General features: G+C 40.1%; 1 protein-coding gene across 1 annotated transcript in view; it reads left to right on the plus strand.

Annotated features, from left to right (window-relative positions):
• The window catches only part of CCDC6 (coiled-coil domain containing 6), a 120,526-nt gene that overhangs the window by 89,391 nt on the left and 6,282 nt on the right, over positions 1–24,853 (plus strand). The window contains exons 4-7 of the mRNA XM_050803056.1: positions 5,405–5,508; positions 7,368–7,528; positions 13,108–13,264; positions 15,656–15,756. Of these exons, the coding sequence (XP_050659013.1) occupies positions 5,405–5,508; positions 7,368–7,528; positions 13,108–13,264; positions 15,656–15,756 (523 nt within the window). The remainder of the gene's footprint in view (positions 1–5,404; positions 5,509–7,367; positions 7,529–13,107; positions 13,265–15,655; positions 15,757–24,853) is intronic.

Raw genomic sequence — 24,853 nt, forward strand, 5'->3', positions numbered from 1 at the left:
TCCAATGAATAAATCAGCTATATCCCTTGGTGCTGGGTGCTTGTGGAATAATCACAGTACGGGACTTGGGTTAGCCTGAGAATTAGATGTTTGGTAAGGGATGAGTGGGGTACATATTGCATGAACACCAATTTTTTTTTATGTGATCAGATATTATTAGAAAGGATGTGGAAGGGAGATTATTACAGATAGAGACCAGCATATTGAAAGCACTGTATCACTCAGCTTTTTACACCTGAAGCAATAATTTCCAACTTATTACCCTGGAAACTTAACATGTATTATGAGATTGTGCAATGACCAGGACACTAAGCATTGAAAATCTGTTTTTACTGTTTTATGTTCACTTTGGCTCTAAATATATAGGATTTGGAATTAGGTGGGAAGGAAGTGGTGGGGACACTGATAAAGAACTTATCAAGCCTGTAATCCCAGCACTTTGGGAGGCCAAGACGGGAGGCCAATCATGGTGGTCAGGAGATCGAGACCATCCTGGCTAACACGGTAAAACCCCGTCTCTACTAAAAAATACAAAAACTAGCTGGACGAGGTGGCGGGCGCCTGTAGTCCCAGCTACTCGGGAGGCTGAGGCAGGAGAATGGTGTAAACCCGGGAGGCGGAGCTTGCAGTGAACTGAGATCTGGCCACTGCACTCCAGCCTGGGCAACACAGCGAGACTCCGTCTCAAAAAAAAAAAAAAAAAAAAAGAACTTAAGGGGAAATTAACCAAGGGACTCAATATGATTTCTTCTAATTTCTCTGCTCTTTAATGTCAGCCAGAGCTCCTCAGCAATGCTGAAAAGTTGAGATTTTTAAAACTGAAAAAACAAGAGGCCCTGCTCTTTGCAGGGTTAAAGATAATATAGAGTCCTATAGCACTGCCAGTCTATGTAATGAAATACGGTAAGTCCTCACTTAACATTGTCAGTATAGTTCTTGGAAACTGACTTTAAGTGAAACAACATATATGAAAATCAATTTTACCAGAAGCTGATTGATATAAACAAGACTTAAGTTCCTGTGACATATTTCTGGTCACAAAAACATTATCACACTTCTAAATAAAGACGCGACGTAATTCTAATGTTAAACATTGAAACAAATGTGAGTTATGCATATATTAAAGAAAGATTAATGAAAACCATTAATTACCCCATTTTTAGTGAATCAGTGAGTGATGGTCATAGTAGTGATGTGTTAAATCAAGGATAAATGTTTGCAAAGTAAAAATTGTAAGGAGCACCTCCTCCCAACTCACAGTTCAAAAGCAAATAGAAACAATTACAGCGGCTTGCTGAACACTTGCATACTGCATCATTGATTTTCATGCATTTGTATGATTGGCATATACTTTATGAATTTGTATTTTATAATAATTTGTACTCATTCATTTTCTAATGTGCTTATTCCAGTTCAGATCAAGGGTGGCTGGAGCCTGTCATGGCAGCTCAGGGCACAAAGCAGGACCCAACCCTGGACAGGGCACCAACCCATTGCAGGACACACTTATACACACACTCTCACTCACTCCAGAGGGACCATGTAGACATGCCGATTGCACATCTTTGGAATATAGAAGTAAACTCGAGTATCTGGAGAAAACCCTCACAGACATAGGGAGAACATGTGAACTCTATATAGACAGAGGCCCCACTGAGAATCTGCTTTTTTCTTCCCCCCTCATCAACGTTATAATAACAGGACGTTGAACATTCAAGGACCTACTGTACTTGAGAATCCACACTGCTGAGCTGGGGCCTCCTGTGTTGCCTGCGTCGTGGAAATAAATTAGTAGAGCAAATTGGGACAGCAAACCCAGGTTTCACACCCAGAGTGCCCGGGTTTGCTGAGGTGGGCAGTAGATTGATAGCTGGTAACTCTACCAACAGATGCCAGGAAGGAGCCAAGACTCACATAGAGCTCCACCATGTTTCCTGATCTTGTCTGTTTCCAAAATTGCTCATAGACTCCCTAAACTGCCCTTATTTCCCTGGCATCAGCTACCCCCAACTCTGCTACTCCCAAGTATTGTTGGCAAAGGAGATAGGCCCACAAACCACAGCATGATTTGCTCTAAATCCATGTTTCCCTCAAGTTCCTCTGTAATTGCTGGTTGGACAGGACCCAGCAATTTTGGCTGCCGTGGTGACCAATATCCGTTCCTATCTTGGTGGTATGACTGCCTGAGTCATGTCGTCTTGCAGGCTAGTGGTTTCCTCAGTTTTAAAATGATGATTTGCCTTGCTGCTTCTAGCTCTAAATATGTGTGACAGAACTAGCTCTGACTGAAGACAGCTACTGTCTTGACACTGGGCAGGGAATGACAGAATGGGTAGGCCAGAAAGGGACCTGAGGCATCATTCAGGCCAAACTTCTCATTTCATAGATGAGGGCATCGGGGCTACAGCAGCTGAGTGACCTGCTCAGAGTCACATGCCTCATTAGTTACATATGGGTAAAGACAGCTTTGTCTCGATTTTGCTTCTCAGAGTTATTGATTAGTGTTACGAGTATTTACTCTAAAAGTAATTGAGCAGGCATTTCTCCACTAAACATCATACTGCAAAATGATGCCTGCTTGAATTTTTTTCTTGCTTATCAACTGTCTCTACCTCCTATGATGCTTTTAAACACTGGAATTGGGATCCTTAAAGGTAAATGCCTCATAGTTATTTGTTTAAATAAACATAATTCTGAGGCTAGAGGCAGTGGCTTATGCCTGTAATCTCAGCACTTTGGGAGGCCAAGGCAGAGGATTGCTTGAGGCCAGGAGTTCAAGACCAACCTGGGCAACATAGCAAAAACTCATCTCTCCAAAAAGAAAAAATGAGCCAGGTGTGGTGGTGTGTGCCTGTAGTCCCAGCTACTTGGGAGGCTGAAGCAGGAGGATTGCCTGAGCCCTGTGGGTTAAGGCTGCAGTGATCCATGATCGTGCCACTGCACTCCAGCCTGGGCAACAGAGCATGAGACGTCTCAAAAAAAGAAACGAAATGAAATGACTGTTGATTGTACTTCAAAGCTTGGCCAAAAAGTATGATGAATGCAGAGAATCACGAAGTTTAATAGGAGTTATACAAGGGTTCCAGGATTTCTCACTGTTGCTGCAGGTAGGAACTGTTTAACATTCTGAGGAGCATTTGCACGTTAATGGGGTCCCAACTTTGCAGCACAATATATTTGACTTATTTTGACACCCTGCACCTCCCCCTTTTTGCCCTTGAATTTCTCTTCAGAATCACATTCTGCCGTGCAAAAACAACATATTTGGAAACTCTGTTTCCAGTTTGCTATGTAATCATGGCTTATTCACTTGTCAAATAAGCCCTCTAATACATATTGATGGCCTATAAGGTGCCAGATGTTATTCTAGATACTGGGGATACACCAGTGAATGAAACAGACAAGACAAGTCCCTTGTAGAACTTAACATTCTGGAGGGCTGGAACAGAAATGGAATGGATATCCAAATATAGTGATTATCATAGCCAAAAAGTGTTGAGTGCTTTCTAAGTGCCAATTAATTATCAATGGTTTACCTAGATTTACAAATGTAATGCTCACTGTAATCATATGAGCCAGACATTATTTTTGTCCTTCATTTTGCAAATGATAAAATTATATCTGGTTAATTTTCTCAACATTTTCTAACTAGTGATTGATAGAGCTGGGATTTGAACCTAGGCATTTGGCTCAAAGTCTATGATCATAAGACAGAAGTGTAATTACAGGAGTCTCCCCCCAATGCATTGGCTGCTGTTTTGTGACTGTACCTAAGTTTGTAGGAAATATTTTAAATATTCAAATGGCCAGTTGTTTCTACAGCTATTTTTATGGCTTTCAGAGGAGAAAAGCCTAGAGCTCTGTCATCATATGAAAGTGTGCTTCCCATCTGTTTGAGACCTCCTTTTATCTCTAAATTTAGAACGTGATGATACCATTATCCTTATATCATTTCCTCTCAGGTCTTGATTGTTCAGGTTCTAAGGCAGCTGATTTTATGCATATTCATTCTGGTTCAGATGTGGAACAAGTAGCTGCTCACCTTCATGTGGCTGTCCTGTGCTCCTGTGTGAATATGGGCGAGTCTTTTGCTCTCTGTGAGCTCCTTAAGGACCTTGGGTGGTGTTGGTAGTACCAGTCATCTCAGGGGATTGAGATTGGTGCTTCTTAAGACTAAGCTACCAAGAGTTTCAGAAAGGGGAACGTCATTTGGCTGTAAAAATAAAACCACACTTTGGATATTCTGATGTTTGATTGCTTTAAAAGACTACATTTTATTCATCTTTTTGGTTCTGCCTTATGTATACACACAGGATCTTTGGATGAGGAGCTTGCCTCTGTGACCCACTAAGGAAATGTGAAATCTATTAACATCTTTGTGCAATCAAGAATAATTTGTTGACTCAACCATTGAAATGGTGAATTGCCACTGGTTGAAGAAATAACATGGAGACAGTAGCACAGGCTCTTTGCATTAAGAAAATTTTGTTTTAATTGTTTAATATGTCAAGTATAGAGAATGATAGAACACATGTCCTCTACTCATTGCTATGAAACCTTATTGCACTTTCAGTCTCTCTTACCAGCCCTCTTTTTCCACATATCTTTTTTATACTATTTCACAAGTATATAATTGTTTGATTTACTGTCTTGACTCCCACTAAAAGGAAGATCCATGAGGGCAGAAATTCCTGACTCCTTGGTTCACTGCTATGTCCCCATTATCCAGTCATTGTTCTCAGTATTTACTACAATATTGATTAATTGAATTTTCTCATGTTTGCTTCATTGAAATAGAACACTGTTGGGGTTCCCTCCCCAACTGCAAAGCCTCCCCCCAAATCAAATTTTCTTCTTTCCGTAAATCCTTAGAGTAACCAGTATTGTGGATTTGGTGTTTATCATCTCTTGTGCATGTTTTTATATCTTAGTACATGTTTATTTATCTCCATTAGCCAGTATGTAGAGTTGTTTGGGAGCTTTTAAGAGTTGTTTATATAAATAGTAATATAACCTTTCTGACTTCTGTAAGAGACAAGCCCGGAAGAGTAACTCTAAGCCCGGAACTGTAAGGGACAAGCCCAGAAGAGTCCTGATATGACTACTAGACCAAACTCCCCTAAAGACCTCTCCGAGAAGGACTTTCCACATGCCTCGAATAAATGCGGAAACAAGGAATGCATTTCATGTACCAGACAACAATTAAGCATTAACATCCGAGAATGAAACTGTCTAGTTTTTTTCAAAGTTTAAGAACTAGAGGCACTTAATATGTTTGTGCCAGAAAATTGGCCACATGCTTGCAGTTTTCTCCAAGAAAAGGGGTCCTAATTGTTCAATCAAAAAATATATTAACAAAGTATAAGTGGCCTGACATTTTGGCACACTTTTTTCCTTCCTTTAGTTGAGACGGGAGAAGATTGACCTTGAAAATACATTGGAACAAGAACAAGAAGCACTAGTTAATCGCCTCTGGAAAAGGATGGATAAGCTTGAAGCTGAAAAGCGGTTTGTTTAGTCTTGCTGTTCAATATAGGGTGTGTGTGTGTGTGTGTGTGTGTGTGTGTGTGTGTGTGTGTGTGTGTGTTGCTGTTCTGGGTGTGACTGAGGGATAGCAGTAAGACACCCTAATTCTTTGGTGATGCACATCATTTTAATTGGCCAAAGGAAAAAATATGTTGAAAGCCTTCTGAACTATTCCCATGTTGGGCACCTCTTTATTGTTTGCTATCATACTGTCCCAGTAGAATTTCTTTTCATTTGGTGTTACAAGGCTGTGAGAGAATTAGTCATGCTGCTGTTGTTCACGTTAAAGTCTTTTCAAGGATGGTTGCAATTTCAACTTTCCACCTTATTGAACTGGCTTCCTCAGTTGTTTTCTAAAGTATATAGGGTATACTGTGTACTATTATTTATACATCTCTGGCATTTACTTTATTAGGAAGCCTGAGATTTTAATAGTAAAATTGTTTTAAAGCCTACTGTAAAGAAATACCTTTACATACTTAAGACTAGAATTCTTTGTGTAAAATGTATATACTTGCAAGTGGAATGTCACTCAACAGCAAACATTTCTTAAACCCCTTTGTGCAAGATAGTTAGGCCCTTGTTTTCAAGCACTGAGTACTTTGGGAGTGTATGGGGCAGGGCGTGTAAGAATGGGAAGAAGATTCTGTATGTGGAATGTGTGTATGGGTGTAAAAAGTGAGTTTTAAAAAAATGGTCATTAATCCATTTCACCAAGATCTTTTGTTTGCTACCCAGAGTCTTTCCTCCTTAAGTATTTGGTTTGGATGCATATTTGTAATTGTTTTGAGTTCATGTCTACATTTGCAAAATATAGGCATACCACATAGCTTTAAGAAAAGTGAAAATTAGAGCTATATCTATAAGAAATACTTGTATAATCATATCCACTCTGCTTTGCTGATACGTATTATTGTAGCAACAGTAACAAGTTGAATTATGAAAAGTCATTCTATGTAATAAATGCAGGAACCATTATAATATTTTAACACACTATTTTTCTCAAGGGTAGACCTGGATGGAGGTAACTCAGTTTGCTCTTGGACAAACTCAAAGGTACAAAGTAAAAACAAAACAAAAACCCCAGCAGCTATGGAAAGGGATTTAGAGATCTGTTGCCAAAGGAAGACTTTGTAGAAGGCAGTTGGAGGTTTTACATGTATTAGTGCCAAATTATTGGATTGAACAGTATGGAAGTTTTCATTTTGTAGGTCAAAGCTATTGAATATCATCATTCAACATAAAAATAATTGGTAAAGAAGGTGGCACTTTTAATTATTAACCTGATAATTCTGGTTTTGTTTTTAACTTTTTACCTTTGCTGTGCCCAAAAGCAAAGGGCACCTACCTAGTCCAGTTTGCCATGCCCTTGCAATTAGTTTTGCAGGAGGGAATTTTAGAAGTTGAATCTCTATGTTACTTTACCCTCCAAGGAGATTCATAGTATCTTAGAAGATAAGAAAGTGGAATTTCCTCAGCATCTTCATGCACTAAACCCAAGAAGTTGAACATTGAGTCAGCAGATAATTCTAAGTGCATACTGTATTCCAGGCATAATTATCAGATCCAGATGTTAAATAAAGACTTTTCAGTATTGTTTAATTACCAGTAGTCATTTAAAAGGAAAAAAGGAGATTAGAATCAGCTCTGCCCTTTGGCCTGAGATACCAGATAAGAGCAACCAGAAGTTTGATGTAAAATGGGCAGAGGAATTAAGCAACCCTGTGAATTCTGGCAGTAAACAGGAGCTTGCTTTCAAAACAAACCTGCCAGCTAGTGTGTTGTTTTGTCTTTTCAAGGAAAACTGTTTGTCATTGTTGAAATTTTTCTTTTCAATGAAGAATCCTGCAGGAAAAATTAGACCAGCCCGTCTCTGCTCCACCATCGCCTAGAGATATCTCCATGGAGATTGATTCTCCAGAAAATATGATGCGTCACATCAGGTTTTTAAAGAATGAAGTGGAACGGCTGAAGAAACAACTAAGAGCCGCTCAGTTACAGCGTACGTAGCCTCTGGTTTCACTAGTTTTATGCCCATAGAATTAATAACTTTACCAAATATAGGGTATTACCAATATTGAATTACCATTGACTATGCAATAATTAAATTCATATATTACTGATGCATGTTTACCTAAGTTTATTATCCTGGAATGGATTCTTTTTTTTTTTTTTTTTTTTTTTTTTTGAGTGTTATAGTAGGGGAGAACAAAACCATTTAGAATACTTCCAGAAAATAATTCAAGTAATTTCAGCAACATCCAGGATCACAGGTAACATTTTAAATCTTCTCTGCCATGTTTATCTCTAGGATTGTGCTGACAAAAATATTGCAGCAGACCTCAAAGCACTTTCAAAATATTAAGGCAGAGAGTAGTTTACCTTCCTTACTACCACATTCAACCTTAGCTGACATTTGTTCATGCTATTTGAAGAGTAAATGCTTTTGAAATGTATACTTAATATTTTGGAAGAGGCTAAGATGTTGAATTGAAAAATTAAAGGACTAGATTTCTGAATACTTGATTAGGTCCCTGTGTAGTTTCTTGGGTCTCTCCTATTTGTTTGTTTTTGGCTGTTCAAATTTATTTTTTTGAACAGATAATTCAGTGAAAGGTATGCAGTGAAAAAAATGTGTCTTCCTCTCATTCCTAGTCTCTAGCCACCCTATTCCCACAATTTATACATTTGTACTGTATTCTTCCAGATATATTTGTATGTAAACTTATTTATACAAATACAGTTGACCCTTGAACAACATGGGTTTGAACTGTGCTAGTTTACTTATATTGTGGAATTTGTTTTTCAATAAATACAGTTGTCCATTCACATCTGGAGGTTCTGCATCCAAAACCAAAGATGGATGGAAAATACAATATTCATGGGATGTCAAATCTGTAGGTGTGGAAAGCTGACTTTTCCTATCTGTGGGTTCCTCAGGGCTGACTGTGGGACCTGAGTATGCACACATATTGATATACTTGGGAGTCACAGGTTCTGAGGGACAGCTGTAGTAACACAATGAACACACTCCTTTTTTCACCTTTCTTTTTTCACTTACTATGCATTGTAGTTTTTCCCCTGCCGATACACACAAAGCTGCCTTCATCCCTTATTTAAAGGCTGCATAGTATTTGATTGTATGGATATGCCATAATTCAACTAGTTCCATACCAGTGGCCCTTTTTTGGTTGCTATGCTACAACCACAATGAACATTTCTGTACACATGTTTGATACCTGTGCAAGAACACCTTCAGGATGGATTCCAGAAAGTGGATTTGTTGGGCCACATGGAATATGCATTTTAAAAAGTTCAGTGGTTCTTACCTTTGTTTTCTTCTCTGAAGTTCCTTACAAATTCCTGTGCCGTGGAGCATCTGGGATGGTGCATCAGCATCATCCTTGGAGCCTTTGAGAAATATGGTGTGGTACTTTGCTATTTCTGCTATTAGAAATTACCGCAAACCTAGAGGCTCAAAACAATACAAACTTACCATCTTACAGTTCTAAGATGGGACTCGCTAGGCTAAAATCAGGGTGTCATCAGGGCGGCCATCCTTCTGGAGGTTGCTGGGGAGCCTGTTTCCTCGCCTTTTCCAGCTCTAGAGGCTGCCTGGATTCCCTGGCTCGTGGCCCCTTCCTTGCAATCGTACCACCCCACCTCTGCCTCTGTTGTTACATCTTCTTTTCACTCTGATTCCCCTGCCTCCCTTTATTAGGATCCTTGTGATTATGTTGGGCCCACTCTGATAATCTAGGATAATCTACCCATCTGAAGCGCCTTAACTTAATCACTTCTGTGAAGGCCCTTCTGTCAAGTGAGGTTAGTAGCATTTATAGGTTTTGGGGATTAGCATGTGGACATCTTTAGAGAATCATGATTCTAGCACCATAGAGGTTTCTGGGCTTACTCCATGGAGTAAAAAAGGGGCATATTAAAAATATATGTATAAGTAATCCTGATGTGAACCTCAGGTTGATAATTACTATGTGTGTTCATTCAGTGAAAATCAAATGAGATATATCAAATAGTTATGAAATATTAATTATTTTAAGATTTTTGAGTTTTTACCATGTGAGTACACAAATATCTTTCAGCACCTTCCTGAACTCTTTCCAGTGCTGTCAGTTTGCATTTTTCCTCCTCATTTATACTGCTCCATTGTGCCCCTAGCAAAAATTTTAGAAGGAATTTGGGGAGAATTTATGCTTACTACTGTCTCCATACTGCACTGTTTAGCCTCTGAAGAGACTGCAGATACTAACAGAGGCATTTGTAAGTGCTATTTCCGATTTTGTGAGGACAGAGAAAGCTGAACTAAAGAAGCAGCAGTGGCACTTAGCTGCTTGCAGTGATTGGATTGGGCCTAAAGGATGTGTTAATGACTTTTCATCATCCATTCCTTGCATTCTCCTTAGGTTAGATGACCTGGGCCTCTTTTGGATGCAGCTGTGGGAGGTGGCTCCTCATCCTCCAAGCCTGACTGCATCTGAACTTGAACGTCTCTCTCAACAGTTCTCAGTCATGTTTGAATGTTGGCATCTCCTGGCCAGCTTTTGATAGACCAGTGGCTAGGACTTATCCTTGGAATTCTGACTTAATGGGCTTGGGGTATGGTCTGGGCACTGGTATTTCCTAACCATGAACTTGAAAGGGAATGCAAGCCATGCAGACCTTTGGATCATTTGGGAGCCACCTCTTTGGAATCTTTGTGGAAGTCATCCTCAGTTCACACCATCTTTGACTAAATAGAGTAAATCCTTACTTCACATCATCCTTGGGTTCTTGGAAACTGAGACTTTAAGTGAAACAACTTACTGTATAACCAAACCAATTTTACCATAAGCTTACTGATACAAAGAAGAGTTAAGTTCCTGTGGCATACATATGTTGTTTCACTTAAAGTCACAGTTTCTAAGGATCTGTGGATGATGTTAAGTGAGGGCCTACTATATTGGGAGATGGCTGTAGACCTGGGGAGATACAAGCTGTGGCCCCTAAGTACTAGGGAGCTCTGTGTGCAAGAGGAAGGAGGAGGACTCATAGGAACAGATCCAGTCAGGTGATGCTGTGTGCCAGCAGGGGGCAGCCAAGGAATGCTCTGGTGACAACCTTCTGTGTATGAGTCTGTGACACCAAGAGGTGTTGGGCCTGGTGCCTTCTCTGTTCCTCTGTCTTCTAGGTCAATTGCTGAACTGCCAGGAAGTCTTCCCAGCCAGTCACTGCAGGGGACATTCTTATCTATAGATATATTGTTTAAGGATCCCCCTGCTGAGTTCCCAACCCCCCCACCCCCGGCCACCCCAGTGCTAAAGGATTGCAATAATTTTCTTTGAAAGACAGTGTTCTCTGGTTATTGTTCTTGGAGCCTCACTAATCGTTAATTCTGCAAAGGATTCCATGGCAGTCTCCAGCACCTTTCCTGTAAAAGGCATTATAAGATTCCTATTATGGAAAAGAAGGTCAGCGTGCTCTGACAGTCACCCTTCTAGTTCTAGAAACAGCAAATACTCCAAGGGGTCAATCTTTTGTTTCCTGTAGAGCTAAGTGAAAAATTCTGCATGCTTGCATATTTGGGATGAAATAATTTAGTCGTTTATATTAAAAGTGTACTTTGTAAATATTTTCCCAGCATGCCTTCAATTAAAGAGATTTTTGCGTCTGGATTAGACAGCAGGGTTTCTGGCTGTGTTGAAACAGCCAAGGGATTTAGTGTTTAGTGCACGTAATAGTGTTTAATAATTTTGATATTTTTATTTGAATTTCTAAAATAAGGATATTCAAGAGCTTTTGTATATTCTGTAATGATGCTGTCTTGGAAACCATTGAATACTTATCAGAAGTATTTATTGGCTAAAATGTCAGACTTTTATAGAGTTGCTTAAAACTAAAACTAATTTGATGGGCATTGAGAGTTGAAATAGAGTCAGTCTGTGGGAGAAAAATGCTCAATGTGGCATACAGCTCCTTCCTTCTTCCCTAAATTTGGACCGAACTGACAATATGGAACAGCAGCCTACAGGAAACTCTCTTAGATGTGCTTATGGCCACTCTGAATTTGTAACTGCTTTTCAGAAAAGATAAGTATATGGAGATTTTACTTTTCCCAAGTTCATTGACAAAGACAAGGAAAAGAAATGAAGCAAGAAGATGGGTAGACACCACATTTTGTATTAGATAATTCTGGTTACTTGGTAGCAGATTCTGCGTGAGATAAACCAGACAGGAATGGGGGCGGCGGGGAGGTTGTCAAAAGAGGAAGGAAGACGTGTTTTTCTTTTTTTGGAAGGTTGCGGAGTATGGCACAGAATCTTGTGAAGAATAACCTCAGAAGGACAAGAGTTTTGATGGCTCCAGGGAACTTAGCTGGAGGAGACCCTGGATCCCCATAAAGATGTCAGTTCCCCATTTCAGATTCCTGGGAGAGGTGGTCTAAGTGGCTCAGCCTGGGTCCAACATCTAGTCCGGGAGCTAGTCAGCTCTGTCCTGGGAGATGGGTGCTGTAGCAGAGACCTGGATTTGTGGGAGAGCTCCTGAGGAAAGGGTATTTGTCATAAGCAAGATGCCATCCCAAGAGGTGCCAGCTATATACAGGTCTTCACCTGCCCTCTGTCGTAGCATGTGCGTGAGACAGGGTGACAGACAGCCACACACATACCACAAATTAGACTTGGAAATATTAATCTAAAGTTTTCTGGTTTACTATGTCAATGTCTATTCTCATGAAAAGAATGTTAACTGTTATCACATGTGTTCTAGTACAGTGGTTCTTGGTGTGCCACCACCGCTGTGCACAGCGGGGATGCCAACAGGTGTCACAGGTTCCCCTAGACGGCTCGCTGTGTCTGGAGTTGAGAGGCAGCCAAATTGAGGTCTGCCCGTGGGCAGAATCTGGGCCTCCCTCCTTTCCCAGCTCCAGCAATGTAGAGAAGAGCTCTGGTAGTGGCTACTTGTAGACTCAGCTACAATTCCACCATTTCCTCGTCTACTTAAAGCACTTTAGAAAGCAAATGAGGGGGACTGACAATGCCTAACCTGCCAACACTGCCTTTTATATTTTTTTCTAAATGCAAATCATTGGTAAACTTTTATACTTGAGATAAACTTTAAATCCATATCTCATCTATGTGCAGGAGAATGAGAAAGACCATCTTTTTTGTTTCTTTGTTTTTTGAGACAGAGTCTTGCTATATTGCCCAGGCTGAAGTGCAGTGGCTCAGTATTGGCTCACTGCAACCTCCACCTCCCGAGTTCAAGGAGTTTTCCTGCCTCAGCCTCCCAAATAGCTGGGATTACAGGTGCCTGCCACCACGTCCGGCTAATTTTTGTATTTTTAGTTGAGACTGAGTTTCACCATGTTAGCCAGGCTGGTGTCGAACTCCTGACATCAGGTGATCCACCTTCCTCAGCCTCCCCAAGTGCCAGGATTACAAGTGTGAACCACCATATCCGACCAGAAAGACCATCTTGTAACAATTCACTCTGTCTGTGGCATAGGGGCTGAACTGAAGTCTCCTTTTTTCAGATTTGGATATGATTGCATGAAACATGGTTTAATTGAAAACTCTGACTTTTCAGATTCAGAGAAAATGGCACAGTATCTGGAGGAGGAACGTCACATGAGGGAAGAGAACTTGAGGCTGCAGAGGAAGCTGCAGAGGGAGATGGAGAGAAGAGAAGCCCTCTGTCGACAGCTCTCCGAGAGTGAGTCCAGCTTAGAAATGGATGACGAAAGGTGTGTGCATGTCCTATGAGCCTTGTTTTTGTTTAAAAAATAAAACCCAGGTTCTACAGGGGTTTTCTTTGGTATCCTGTTAGGTGTATAAGGGGATAGCTTAAATATGTATTTATTGTGCTAATGAATGCCACTGCATTATAACAGATGCTGAGAATGGGATAAAGATTGAACATTTTCCTTAAACACAAAAAGATGAAAAAAATCACCTCTAAAATTATTTAGTGGGGAGAGAAATGGAGACAGCGTTATATTAGAGAAGGAGCAGAGTTTGCATTTGTTGTTGAATTAGTTTAATCCAGTGTTATATCTGTTTAAAGCATGGGCACATATTAATTCCTGTACTGTACAAGGATAAAGCAAGCTATAGTGCAGCTCGAGGAAAACAGTGCATTTATAGGTTGAAAAGAATCAGCAGGGACACAGGTGGAGGTTGTTGAAATCCCCAGGACTTGTCTTAACACACTTGATAACTTTTGAGCCGTTTTGTAGCCACTTAAAAAAAAAATAAAACTAATGGATTGTATTCATCTGTTCAAACCTAAGCAGTGAATCCCCTCATTGCCCCACTGTGAGTGATCTGGAATGAGAGACCCATCCTTTGGTTAAGTAGCAGAAATGGTCTCAAGTGTTTGTGCCTCATCCAGTTCTCCTCCCTCTTCCTCCTCTCTAAACTTGGGATAAGGTAGTGGTAAGAAAACAAACAAATATAATTGGAAAAAAATGTTTAATCTGTGGAGAAACCCAGAAGTTACAGAATTACATTTCTGCAAGGAAATTATCTCTTCTGGATCAGGGATGTCCTGGCGTTACATGGGCCATATCTTAGTGTGAGAGGTAAGACTGAGTATTCTTGGGGGTCCCTCCAGCAGGACTGGGCATTCGGTGTCTGAAACCAGGGCTACTCATGGCTGTGACAAGTAATACTGTCTGTTGATGCCAATACAAGCTGTCTGAAACATACAGACAATGTTAGCACATCCGCATTCTGTTTCTGTTATGGAATATATTTAGAGGACTAACAACGCTGTTGATCAGTTTGCTGTGGACAGTGACATTATTGTTTAAAGAAAAATTTAAGATTATCTGTAATGAAAGTCTATATTTTTATAATAAGAAAAAAAGGAAAACAATAACAGGTTATCCTATTTTAAATACCTATGTATATGCCTCTTCATTGGGAAATAATAAAAGATTATTCTTTCTCAAAACTTTGCCTTATAAAACTACAGTTCCCTATTCTTTCTAAAATCTATATCCCTTAAGAACTATTTGACTAAAACTGCCAGCTAGAATACTAAATAGCTTATTAACTACCTTCAGATACAGATCATATATAGCATCTGGGACCCAGTTTGGGGTAAGATACACTCTGAGGAAATAATGTCTTCTGACTGCAGTGTCACTAGTGAAGCAGTTTCAGCCTTCCAGATAAATATTTTTTTCCAGAACCGGTATTCATTTCAGAAAGTTTGCCCTACCTTTTGTAGGTCAGATTATCCACAGCTGCCCAATAAATACTTCCCCTACTAGGAACAATGATACTACATTTGGGAGAAGGAAAATGGTCCAGCACTTAAGAGACCACAAGATGCCTCTTGTCTACTAGTGGATGTGTAGAGTACAAGAAGTTCCACCTGTTGCCACTAGGGTGGGTTGCTCGCGCAGGATGGTTTATCAGGAAGTCTCTCAAGCAGAAATTTCTCCTCGTCAGCGCTCCGTGCTCGTTTCACAGAGCGTAAGCTGATGTTCCTGATGATCACACTTCAGCATTTTCGGGTCTGATGTGACTTCTGAATCCAGGAAAAAGGCAGACTCAGCATGGTGTGGCTAAGCGTGACCTGCTGTAGGTGTTCAGTACTCAAGTCTCATTAAATCCTAGTGTGTGACTGACTGACTGTTAAGCAGGACTTGCTTGTAAACAGTTGATACTCAGTTCACAGGAATAAGTATCTGTAGGCTTTAATTTTATGACATAAATCTCAGAGGGCTTGCTTGGTTTTGAGTTTCAAATAACAATGTAAATGTAGGCACTAACACGTGAATATCTTTGTAACTCTTGGGACAGTGGAGGTGAATTCCAGCATAGCTGTTGTGTGGTGGAGGAAAAACTGGTCCTCTCTGTGGTGTGGTGCACCTCTTTCACCTGGCTTCTATCCTGAGCTAAAACATCCTAGATCTCCCAACCGGTACCCCTTGAGTGAGGTTTGTCAAACAGCAGAGTGGTGTCACCCAGGAGTCCGTTGTATAAATGCCTTCTAACTATAACATCAATCTAAACATTCAGGATTTTGACCTCAAGGTGTGAACCCCAAACATTTTCTCCTAAAAACTTTCTTAAGGACTATTTAAATACAGGGGGTTTTATCATTTCCTCCTCTCTCCTCTTAGGTATTTTAATGAGATGTCAGCACAAGGATTAAGACCTCGCACTGTGTCCAGCCCGATCCCTTACACGCCTTCTCCGAGTTCAAGCAGGCCTATATCACCTGGTGAGCATATGTCTTTGGCTATTTTGGTGACTGATTCCTGGTACATTGAATAGGCAACTGTGACTATTCTCCCTTCTAGTGGATAAAAACCTTGGAAACAGATAATAATCATGTCTTTTTCAAAAACATCAAAAACTCATCACTCTCAAGGCTAAGAGTCTGAAAATTTTGAGCATAAATGCTATAGTGTCAGCTGGTGGTTCTCTTCTTCTTTTTTTTTTTAATCTAAAAGGAATTTGACTTTAAAACACCTTTTTAAAATGAAGAATGTCTTTGACTATGATTTTCAGTGCTGATGGGTAGACAAAAAAGCCTTAGGTAGATTTCCAAGATGCATCATAGCACACCTTTTACGGGTTCTTTTACAATATTCCACATACATTAATCTCATTTTTGTCCTCAGAATAATTAATGTAGGCATCATGTTCCCCATGTTAAAATGAGGAACCAGCAATTCAGAGGGTCACTACTGGTTACACAGCCAGAAAGGGGCAAGGCAGGGCCTGTCTGTTTACAAAGCCTATGTGTTCTTTCTAGCATGAGCTGCCTCCTGATATTTCCACTGATTGGTGAGTGGGACCTGGCCCTAGTAGGCAGGCTGCAGAAGAGGGAACAAACTTCTGTCAGGAATGAACTTCTGTCTGCTTCTGGCTTTGCCCTCACAGCCTTTCCCTCAAAGGCTTGCTTGTCTCCATCTGACCCCAGAAACTCTTTCCTGAGCTCTGTGGCTCAGTACCAGCACAGCATGGGGCTCTCAGGCCAGGAAGACAAGTAACTGATCCAGTGAGAGAGAAAGAGGAAGCAGAGGGTGGAGTGGGTGGCCAGTGGAATAGGGGGAGAAAAAAAAAGGTGATGGGCCAAAGAATCGCGTCTTGTTACCAAAATAATGAGACTGATTTTCTTTGGCTTGCTGGTAAGCAGATTTTCAACGGAGTTGGGAGAAAAGTGTGGAGGGAAGGGTGACAGAGGCAGAGTTTTGCAGCAGAATAGAGTGGGGTGACTGCTTTGAAGGATGGCAGCATAAAGTTTTTATAAAGTGAAACAGCTTTGCATCAGGATAACAAAAGTTCACAGCACTGTGCTGCCGTTAACTTTTTTTTTCTTTTTTTTTTTTTAAAGAGGAGGCAATCAAAAGATAAGAGTCAAAAGTCTAGTACAAAGGGAGGCCGCCTTTGTACCGATGGGCCAGTGTGCTCTCTGGTGTCAGGCAGGGGTAAAGATGCTGATTGCAAAGCAGAAGGACTTTCTATCAGAGATCAGTGGCGCGATCATCACAACTTGTTCTTGCCAAAAGGATGTTCCCAAACCTGTTTCTTCCACCCTCCAGTGCCATTAAATCTCTCTTCAGAAGCTTCTCTTCTAGCTGCCTCTCAGTTTTCCCAAAATAGCACTTGGGTTTCATTACCATGATAAAGGTCCTTTTGGCCTTTTGATTTATTGATGTAAAAGGAAGTCATGAGTCAGGAAGAAGTAAAATGGAGGATTATTTCATTATTTTGTGATAGTGATGCTGATTCATATTAAATATAATTTAATACCCTGTTTGATTTATTTAAACCTAAAGCCTTTGAGGCATGTAATTTCCGATTGATTAAAAAGATTGTTGCAATCGTTGAGAAAAGAAAAAGAACGAATGTCAGACCTTGGTTTGGAATATTCCTTATATTTTAACAAAGATTCTTCAGAAAAATCTTACTCTATTTACGTAATTTTTACTTTCACTGTGCCTGTACCTACATCAAGTGTGAGGCTTGCTTGGATAGGTAAGCTATTTGACTTTTCTTAAACTATGTCATAAGTAACACCTAGATTTTTTCCTTACAGCTAGCCTAAATGAGAATATTTTTATCCTATTTTAAATTCTATAACATCACCAAAGGGGATTGTATCTATTTGGCAGCAGAATTACTCTATTCTGATCTAGTACATTGTAGTGCTATACGTAGTGGTAGTAGATCACCAAAATCTGAATATTCCAGTTTTCTTTTCACATTAGTTTTTATTGGAAACATTTGTGGCTCTGAGTATTAAGAATATCTAATCACTTCCTTAGTGGAAATACGCTGTTTGAATAGCATTCATTTCCATTTTAAACATATTGGCTCTGAATTTTCCTCCCTTTCTGGTTGACGTTGGAAATCTCGTGTTTTCACTAACTTGTTGAAGTATTGGAAATTACATATTGAAAATGTACTTGAAAATATGTAGCCTAAAACTAAGAAAGAGTATCATCTTTATTATATTTGGACTGCTTTTATGAATTATATATAAGAAGAGTGTTATCTTTTCAGGTTGTCCATCATTTTATGCAGTGTAATAAAGGACATTCTCAGCCTGTTTTGATGTGTCTGAATTAAGGATAGGTGATAATGAGATCTAAAAAATAGGTCTGCACCGTCATAGCAATGAACATACCCCGCAGATAATGGTTTCGAATTCCTTTCGCCAATTGAAAGAACTAGAGCTATTTGGAGAAATGAATATTTCTAGAGCTGGGGCACAGAATGTATGAGATGAGCTGGGTGAGATATCTTGTAGTGCAAAAGAGTAAAGAAGTGCCCAGACAACAAAGTGATGAGGGTATGTCAGAGGGATACAGGAGCTCCCAGACACCAAAACTGGAACAATTTGAGCAGTATTAATTACTATATTGTAACATTATTTAACATAATAAAATATAATTCAAACATCAAACAAATATCCAAAGTCCATACTGATATGAATAAATGACGAAATAAATAAACAAGGGAGAAGACACAAATCCTCACGGAGAGCATTCCAGATAATATATGTAGATATTCCATCCTCAAGGAGGTGGAAATAACTCTACTCCTTAAATGTGGGCTATGCAACTGTGAGGTCAAGTATAAGATGAAAACCTGGCAAAGGAGATTAGGAAGTTGCTACCAGAAAAGTGGAAAGAAAATTGATATATGATGTCACTGAGGTCAAGGCAAAGAATTTCACCAAGAAGGGATTGTTCAGCTGCAAGGTCAAGTAAAATTAGGAGTGGAGATCTGTGATGGTGACTGGCAGCACAGAACTCACCGCTGACCTTAGCTAGAGCAGTTTGTGATGGAGTGGTAGGGACAGAAGCCAGATCAGATAGAGTTAAAGAGGATATTGTATCTAAATTGTTTGAATTTTAACAAGGAAGATGTTTTCATATATAACTTGTATGTGTCAAATAGGAAGAAAAGGTGCCTGCCTTTAATTTGTTTCCACAATTTTTTTTTTCTTTAGCAAAGATATATTAAAACTTGGGGGCTGGGCGCAGTGGCTCACGCCTGTAATCCCAGCACTTTGGGAGGCCGAGGCAGGCAGATCACAAGGTCAGGAGATTGAGACCATCCTGGCTAACATGGTGAAATCCTATCTCTACTAAAAATACAAAAAATTAGCCGGGTATGGTGGCAGGTGCCTGTAGTCCCAGCTACTCGGGAGGCTGAGGCAGGAGAATGGCATGAACCCTGGAGGCAGAGCTTGCAGTGAGCCGAGATCACGCCACTGCACTCCAGCCTGGGCAAAAGAGTGAGACTCCGTCTAAAAACAAAACAAAAAAAAACTTGGGGCAGTCAGAAGGGTATCATAAACCAGAAATAAAATCCAGAATTCTTTCATCCAAAGGCAGTGTTAATGTTTTAGTGTTTTCAGGTGTCTCCTATCCTACCCCTTGCAATTTTCCTTCAGGTAGTTGGTTCTATACATATTATGAAATGCTTTTGTGTCTTGTTTTATATTGCTTAATGTGTTTTCTCAGTCATGAGTCGCTTTTAATTAATCATTTTTTAAATTTGCAGTCTTGACAGTGAAATAAATCTTAGAATTTTGGCTTTTGTTAATACATTTCCGTATCAAAGCAAAAGAAGTTTATTCCAGCAAAGACTTGTTATAAAACCATAGGACTATACTTAGTAAGCTGGTGTTTGTGGTTTGGCAATGTCAACTTAGGTTTTGGTGGGGAGGGGTTATCCTTTATTGTATTCCTGGGTCAGAGGGTGAAGATGCATGATAATTAGAACTTAAGGAAAAACAAAAATCAATAGTACATGGTTTCCAACCTCTAAGAGCTTGTAATCAACAGCAGGGCCTATAGAAGTAAGTTTAAAAAAAAAAAAAAAAAACTTTAATACAAGGCTAAATGTAATAAATTACACAAATTGTGTATATTTTATACCCTTTAAAAAGTTATGTAGTTAAACAAATGGCAGTATGTCTATTCAATGGAATACTGTTCAGCAATAAACAGATTATTGATGCTTAGAACAATTTGGGTGGATTGCAGGGGCATTGAACTGAATGAAAAGACCTAATCTCAATGGGTTACCTACTATAAGATACCATCTCTACAACATTTGCGAAGTGACAAAATTATAGTGATAGAAAACAGATCAGTCATTGCTAGGTTAAGATTAGGAGGAGGGGCGCGGTGGCTCAAGCCTATAATCCCAGCACTTTGGGAGGCCGAGATGGGCGGATCACGAGGTCGGGAGATCGAGACCATCCTGGCTAACACGGTGAAACCCCGTCTCTACTGAAAAAATACAAAAAACTAGCCGGGCGAGGTGGTGGGCGCCTGTAGTCCCAGCTACTCGGGAGGCTGAGGCAGGAGAATGGCGTGAACCTGGGAGGCGGAGCTTGCAGTGAGCTGAGATCCGGCCACTGCACTCCAGCCTGGGCGACAGAGCGAGACTCCGTCTCAAAAAAAAAAAAAAAAAAATTAAAAAAAAAAAAAAAAAAAAAAAGATTAGGAGGAGGATGGTTGAGCTGTACACATGCATAGGCACACAAAGAGCACACATGGAAGCTGATGAAATCCAAACAAAGTCTGTACCTTAGTAACTAGTATTGTACCAATGTCGATTTCCTAGTTTTGACAATGTGTTATTGTTATATAGGATATAATCAAGGGCAGCTGAGTGAAAGATATGTGGGAACCGTGTAATATTCTTGCAGTTTCTTGTGACTTATAAACTATTTCAAAATAAAAAGTTACAATAATAATTTTTTTAAACCCAAGGTAAAATAGTTTAAAAAGAGGTTCAAAGAAGAGAGAGTGACCAGCTTAGAGAGCTTTTGAGATGGGCTTTGAGAGGAGTTAATGAGCTAAAGCATATCAGACCTTACTTTTGCCCGGCACTCTCGAAGCATTTTGTGATATTATCTCATTTCATCCTCATGACAACCTTGCAAGGTAGCTACAGTATTCCCATTGAACAGCTCAGGAATCTAAAGCACAATGAGATTAAGGAACTTGTCTACTTAGTGCCAAGTGTCAGAGCTAGGATCCAACATAGTCTGGCTCCAGACTCTGTGGTCCTTGCCTTCTGCAAAGGATGAGTGAGGTGCTGATTGGCACTGGGAACAGGAAGAAGCTATGGTAAAGAAGACTTTCTCAGGCTAGGGCACACCATTAACAGAGGCATGGAGGTCTGAATCAAGAGCAATAAAATCACTGTGGTTCTCTTCACAGCTGCGCTGGGGTCCAGCTCCCTGGAGAGTCTGATTCATTGGTTTGGGATAAGGCAAGCAGAACTTTGATATTCACTGTTGAGAACTACTGACCTGGAGCATCAGAATATAGTTTGAAGCCAAATGCAGAAGTCTTGATAACAGCTAGAGGAGGAGATTTTTTTTTTTTTTTTTTTTTGAGATAAGAGTCTTGCTGTGTCGCCCAGGCTGGAGTGCAGTGGCACAATCTTGGCTCAGTGCAACCTCCGCCTCCTGGGTTTACGCAGTTCTCCTGCCTCAGCCTCCCCAGTAGCTGGGATTACAGGCATGCACCACCACGCCTGGCTAATTTTTTGTATTTTTAGTAGAGACAGGGTTTCACCATGTTGGCCAGGCTGGTCTCGAACTCCTGACCTCGAGTGATCCACCCGCCTCAGCCTCCCAAAGTGTTGGGATTACAGGCATGAGCCACCATGCCCGGCCAGGATTTTTTTTTTTTTTTTTAATAAGTAGGCAATACTCATAATTACCCTTCAGAAAAATTAACTCGGTGATACCAGAAAATTGACTGTATTTTTTTTAAAATGAACTGAATCCCCTATTTGGAGACAAGGATCCACTATTTTGAGACAGAGTCTTGCTCTGTCGCCCAGGCTGCAGTGCAGTGGCACGATCTCAGCTCACTATAAACTCCACCTCCCAGATTCAGGTGATTCTCCTGCCTCAGCCTCCTGAGTAGCTGGGATTATCGGCGCACACCACCACGCCCACCTAATTTTTGTATTTTTAGTAGAGATGGGGTTTCATCATGTTGGTCAGGCTGGTCTTGAACTCCTGACCTCATGATCTGCCCGCCTCGGCCTCCCAAAGTGGTGCAATTACAGGCATGAGCCACCGCGCCCAGCCCACTTTTATATTTTATTGCCTTTCTCTTAAATGTAATCACTTTCATATGAAATAAAATTAAGATTTTATTCTCCAACGTTATTTTAAAGAAAACAACTTCTTTCTTTTCCCAGATGAGTAAAGTTCTTGTGATTCCAGTAAATACTACATTAAACAACCACTTAGTTCCCAAAGACTTGTCCATTATCCTGGACCTCCATTTTGTAAATGTGAATAAAACTCCACAATTGGAAATGGAAATATGTCAAATAGAAAGCATCACTAATTGATCATCAAATCACAAAATAAACTTTTAGTATTAGATGTTGAGGGCACAGAAAAGTCCTGTGATAATAGCACAGCTAAAGGAAGGCTTGGCTGAATATCTCTGTCGTGGAAACAAAAAAGACAGATGGAAAAGCATACTTAACAGCTTCTTGTTTTTACATAATTCAGAAAAGCAGTAAGTAGAGTTCACATTGCTTGGCCTCTAATAGCTGATAGTAGGTTCAGAGTGATTGTCCATAGGTGATTTCTATCCACATTTCCCCAAAGAGCTCCTTTGTTTTCCCTTTTCACTTTGCCAGTATGGAGCCTCCCCCGTGCTAGGTATTGTGGTAGATGTTGGGAACTCAAAGGTGTAAAGAAAGCTGGCCACATTTGTGCAGTGATGAAACAAGTAATTCCCCAGACCAGCTGGTGACTTCTGCACTAACTCTTGGAAACCAGGGCTGCACATGCCACATGTAGGTGAGGATCACTTTTAGATGTTTTCAGAATATGAACCCCAATCAAAACCTGTCTAACAGTAAGGAGAGTCTGGACATACAGATGTTAAAAACACAGCGGAGATGATCCTGGAGTCCTAGATGAAGACTACGCACAACATTATGGTGGACTGGGGTTTGTTTCTTCCTTAAATACCAGGTTCTTTGAGGGAACATTGGCAGGGCTTTCGTTCCTTGTATTGAATATCCTCAAGTTGTGACATTCCCAGTGTTTTTGTTTGCTGTTATGGCTGAGACACACACACACATACACTCTCTCTCTCTCACTCACTCACTCACTCTCTCTCTCTCTCTCTCTCTCACTCACTCATGCCCACACTCTCCCTATCTTCTTCTTGATTTTTTTTTCTTTTTTTTTTTTTTTTTTTTTTTTGCTAGGAGGTTGAGTTCTTTGGCTACTTAATATCTATCTCCAGTTTGGTCAATTATTGATACATTTTTTGACACTTCTGGTTTTCTTGCATTTGATATTTACTCCTTTGCTCTATTTTCTCCACTTTATTCTTGTTCCTTCTCATGTCTTTTGCCTTCTTGAATCTCAGTTGAACTCCTGACAGGGTTTGACTTTAAAAAATCATTATTGTGGTGAGACCTCTTAATATAAGTTCTATCCTCGTATTTTTAAGAGTATAATACAGTACTGTTAACTATAGTACAACGTTGTGCAGCAGCTCTCTGTAGCTTACTCGTTTTGCTTAACTGAAACTTGATGCCTGCTGAGTAGCAGTTCACCACCATTCTACTCTGTGTCTATGAGATTGGCTATTCTAAACTCCTCATATAGGTGGAACCATGCAGGATTTGTCCTTCTGTGACTGCCTTATTTCACTTAGCATAATATTCTCCAGATTAGTATATGTTATTGCGTATGGCAGGATTTCCTCCTTTTAGACTGAATATTCCATTGTATGTCCATATACACCACATTTTCTTTACCTGCTCATCCATTGATGGACAGTGAGGTTGTTTCCACATTTGTTTGTTTTTTGTTTGTTTGTTTGTTTTCAGATGTCGTCTCACTCTGTTGCCCAAGCTGGAGTGCAGTGGCGCAATCTCAGCTCACTGCAAGCTCCGCCTCCCGAGTTCACACCATTCTCCTGCCTCAGCCTCCCGAGTAGCTAGGACTACAGGAACCCGCCACCTCTCCCGGCTAATTTTTTTGTATTTTTTTAGTAGAGACGGGGTTTTGCCGTGTTAGCCAGGATGGTCTGGATCCCCTGACCTCATGACCTGCCTGCCTCAGCCTCCCAAAGTGCTGGGATTACAGGCGTGAGCCACCACGCCTGGCCTCTACATTTTTGCTATTGTGAATAACACTGTAGTGAATATGGGAGTGCTAATATCTCTTTGAGATCCTGATTTCAATTATTTTGTATAAATACCCAGAAGTGGGATTGCTAAATCATGTGGTACTTCTAGTTTTAATCTTTTGAGGCATTCTCATACTGATTTCCATAGTGGATGCACCATTTTATATCCCTACCAACAATGTATAAGGATTTTTTCTCCATATCCTCACCACCCCTTGTTATCTTTTTTCTTTTTTTTTTTTTTTATAATGGCCAACTTAACAGTTGTGAGGTGATATCTCACTGTGGTTTCGATATGCATTTTCCTGATGGTTAGTGGTGATAATCATCTTTTCATATGTCTATTAGCACATTTGTGTATCTTTTCGAGAGAAATGTCTATTCAAGTTCTTCGTGCATTTTTTTCATTGGACTATTTTGAGTGTGTTTGTTTGCTTTGAGTCATAGGAGTTACTTATGTATTTTGCATATTAACCCCTTACCAGGTATATGGTTTTCAAACATCTCCTCCCATTCTATAGGTTGCCTTTTCACTCTGTTGACTGTTTCCTTAGCCCAGAGCTTTTTAGTTGAATGTAGTCCCACATGCTTGTTTTTGCTTTTTTTTTGTTGCCTATGTCATATCCAAGAAATCATTGCTAAGATCAATGTCAAGGAATTTTT

The sequence above is a fragment of the Macaca thibetana genome, chromosome 9 (assembly GCF_024542745.1).
Source record: "Macaca thibetana thibetana isolate TM-01 chromosome 9, ASM2454274v1, whole genome shotgun sequence".
NCBI lineage: Eukaryota > Metazoa > Chordata > Mammalia > Primates > Cercopithecidae > Macaca > Macaca thibetana.